At 45.1% G+C, this 1,848-nt stretch overlaps 1 protein-coding gene across 1 annotated transcript in view; it reads left to right on the top strand.

Moving 5' to 3' along the window:
• LOC107577322 (F-box/WD repeat-containing protein 11-like) overlaps positions 1 to 1,819 on the top strand; it is a gene marked incomplete at its 5' end in the record, with an annotated part of 7,994 nt that extends 6,175 nt beyond the window's left edge. The window contains 3 exons of the mRNA XM_016263411.1: positions 302 to 398; positions 717 to 881; positions 957 to 1,819. Coding sequence (XP_016118897.1) covers positions 302 to 398; positions 717 to 878 — 259 coding nt within the window. The remainder of the gene's footprint in view (positions 1 to 301; positions 399 to 716; positions 882 to 956) is intronic.
• Between the last annotated feature and the right edge of the window lie 29 nt (positions 1,820 to 1,848).

Here is a 1,848-nt window from a genome sequence, read left to right as displayed (position 1 = left end):
TTCCTGGCCTTAATGTGAATAATATCTTTATTCTCACATCTTTAATTGTGGAGTTGCATTTGTCTGCTCCCTGTGCTCCGGTCATTAATCTGATACATGAGCAGTGCACAATACCCACACAGCTGAGGGAGCAGTCACTTTTAAGCCCACAATTGAATCACCGATTATCTGTAGATTATGTGTGAAATGCGCCTCTAGAGCTGCTTTACAACATAAGACTGAGAGAGGGTATTTTAACCGATGTACCATGGACTTATGACGGTCATTTTTTTTTTGCATTGTCTAATGTGTTTTAATATGTTTGTGTGTGTGTGCATAGTAAAATTAAAGTATGGGACCTACAAGCTGCTCTCGATCCACGAGCCCCAGCCAGCACTCTGTGTCTACGTACACTAGTGGTGAGTTTCCATCTCCCCGTCTTGAGGACAAATCTATAAATGTGTACAAGACAACATACTTTGCAGCAATAATCTCAAATGCCCAAACATCAGCTGATTAATGGCTCTGTGACTAAAGATAACTGCTCTGTGTTATTCACTCCTAAGAGTCTCTGGTCTGTCACTCATCTCGGTCATGTGTAGTTGCCCTCAGCCCTCTGCATTGTCACACATTTATAGCACCATAGTCTTGCGTCACGCCATTCCCAGTCTGTGACTGATTTTGATTTGCAGCAGTGTTGTGGATGAATTGTTTTAATATAGTCTGTCTGCGTGTAGGAACATTCTGGTCGAGTGTTCCGGCTGCAGTTCGACGAGTTCCAGATCATCAGCAGTTCTCACGATGACACTATCCTTATCTGGGACTTCCTCAACGTGTCGACCAACGGGCAGACGGAAGGACGATCGCCGTCCCGCACGTATACCTATATATCCAGATAGCAGGTAGCACACGTTTTAACTCTGTTCACACACATCAAAATACGAACTCTAACTTGCATGCGTGTGATCTCTCAACAGGGAAGCCCTGGTGGCGTGCGGAGTGTGTGCGAGTGTGTGTGGGGACTGTTCGGGTGACCCAGTCTCTGTTGAAGTGTGCCAGGATCAAAGGTCGAGGAACGCCACCACCACCACCCCCCTCCCCTTCACCCTCCTCTCTCCATCTGTCTGTTTTATCTCTCCCCCTCTTGAGTTGTTTTGAGGGCTGCCCCACGACACAAACCGCGTCCGTTTTCTTTCTCCCTCTGTGTGGAGGAGGAGGTGGAGAAAAGATGGAGAGAGCGATGCCATTAAGCAGAGAGCGTAAGGATGGGCATGGAGCCCCCCTCTCACCCCCGCCACCGCGTACAGAGTGACGGCTGCCCCGGCTCCGCCCCCTGGGCACATGAACTCTGTATCTATCTTTTGTTTGTTTTATTTTTATTGATCCAAAAAGTAAAAGATGAAAAACTAAAGGGAGAAGGCAAGGTCTGCGTGCCTTCCTTCCCTCGGGACTGTTCTGCATGAATGAGCGAGCGATTGGACGTGTAACGTGTGCTGGTCAACCCCTTGGTTTCTGTCTTACGTTTTTGTTTTTTTATGCTTTTCATTTTTTTTAAGTTGGGGAATTGACTTCATATTTTCTTTTCTTGTGAAATCGTATGAATAATTGTAGTTCTCCTGATATGTACCTCCATTTCTCATTTTTAGCGCTGTCCGTCTCGTTCCCCTTTTCACTGTCTGCTCGTCTAGGTTCTGAATGACCCATAACTGATCTGAATTTAGTTGTAAACAGAATTGTCTCGTCTAAAATGGTGTTGTATATTGAAAAGATTTTTTAAAGAAAAAAAGCGTTATTAATAAGAATAAAAGTACTTGACTGTGAAGGAGTGTTAAGAAGCTTGCATAAGCGCGTCGTTTTTCGTGTGTGTAC

The sequence above is a fragment of the Sinocyclocheilus grahami genome, unplaced genomic scaffold, assembly GCF_001515645.1.
Source record: "Sinocyclocheilus grahami isolate Dianchi unplaced genomic scaffold, SAMN03320097.WGS_v1.1 scaffold5704.1, whole genome shotgun sequence".
Taxonomy (NCBI): domain Eukaryota; kingdom Metazoa; phylum Chordata; class Actinopteri; order Cypriniformes; family Cyprinidae; genus Sinocyclocheilus; species Sinocyclocheilus grahami.
The sequence above is the reverse complement of the archived record's forward strand: the minus strand, read 5'-3'. Positions and strand labels throughout refer to the sequence as shown.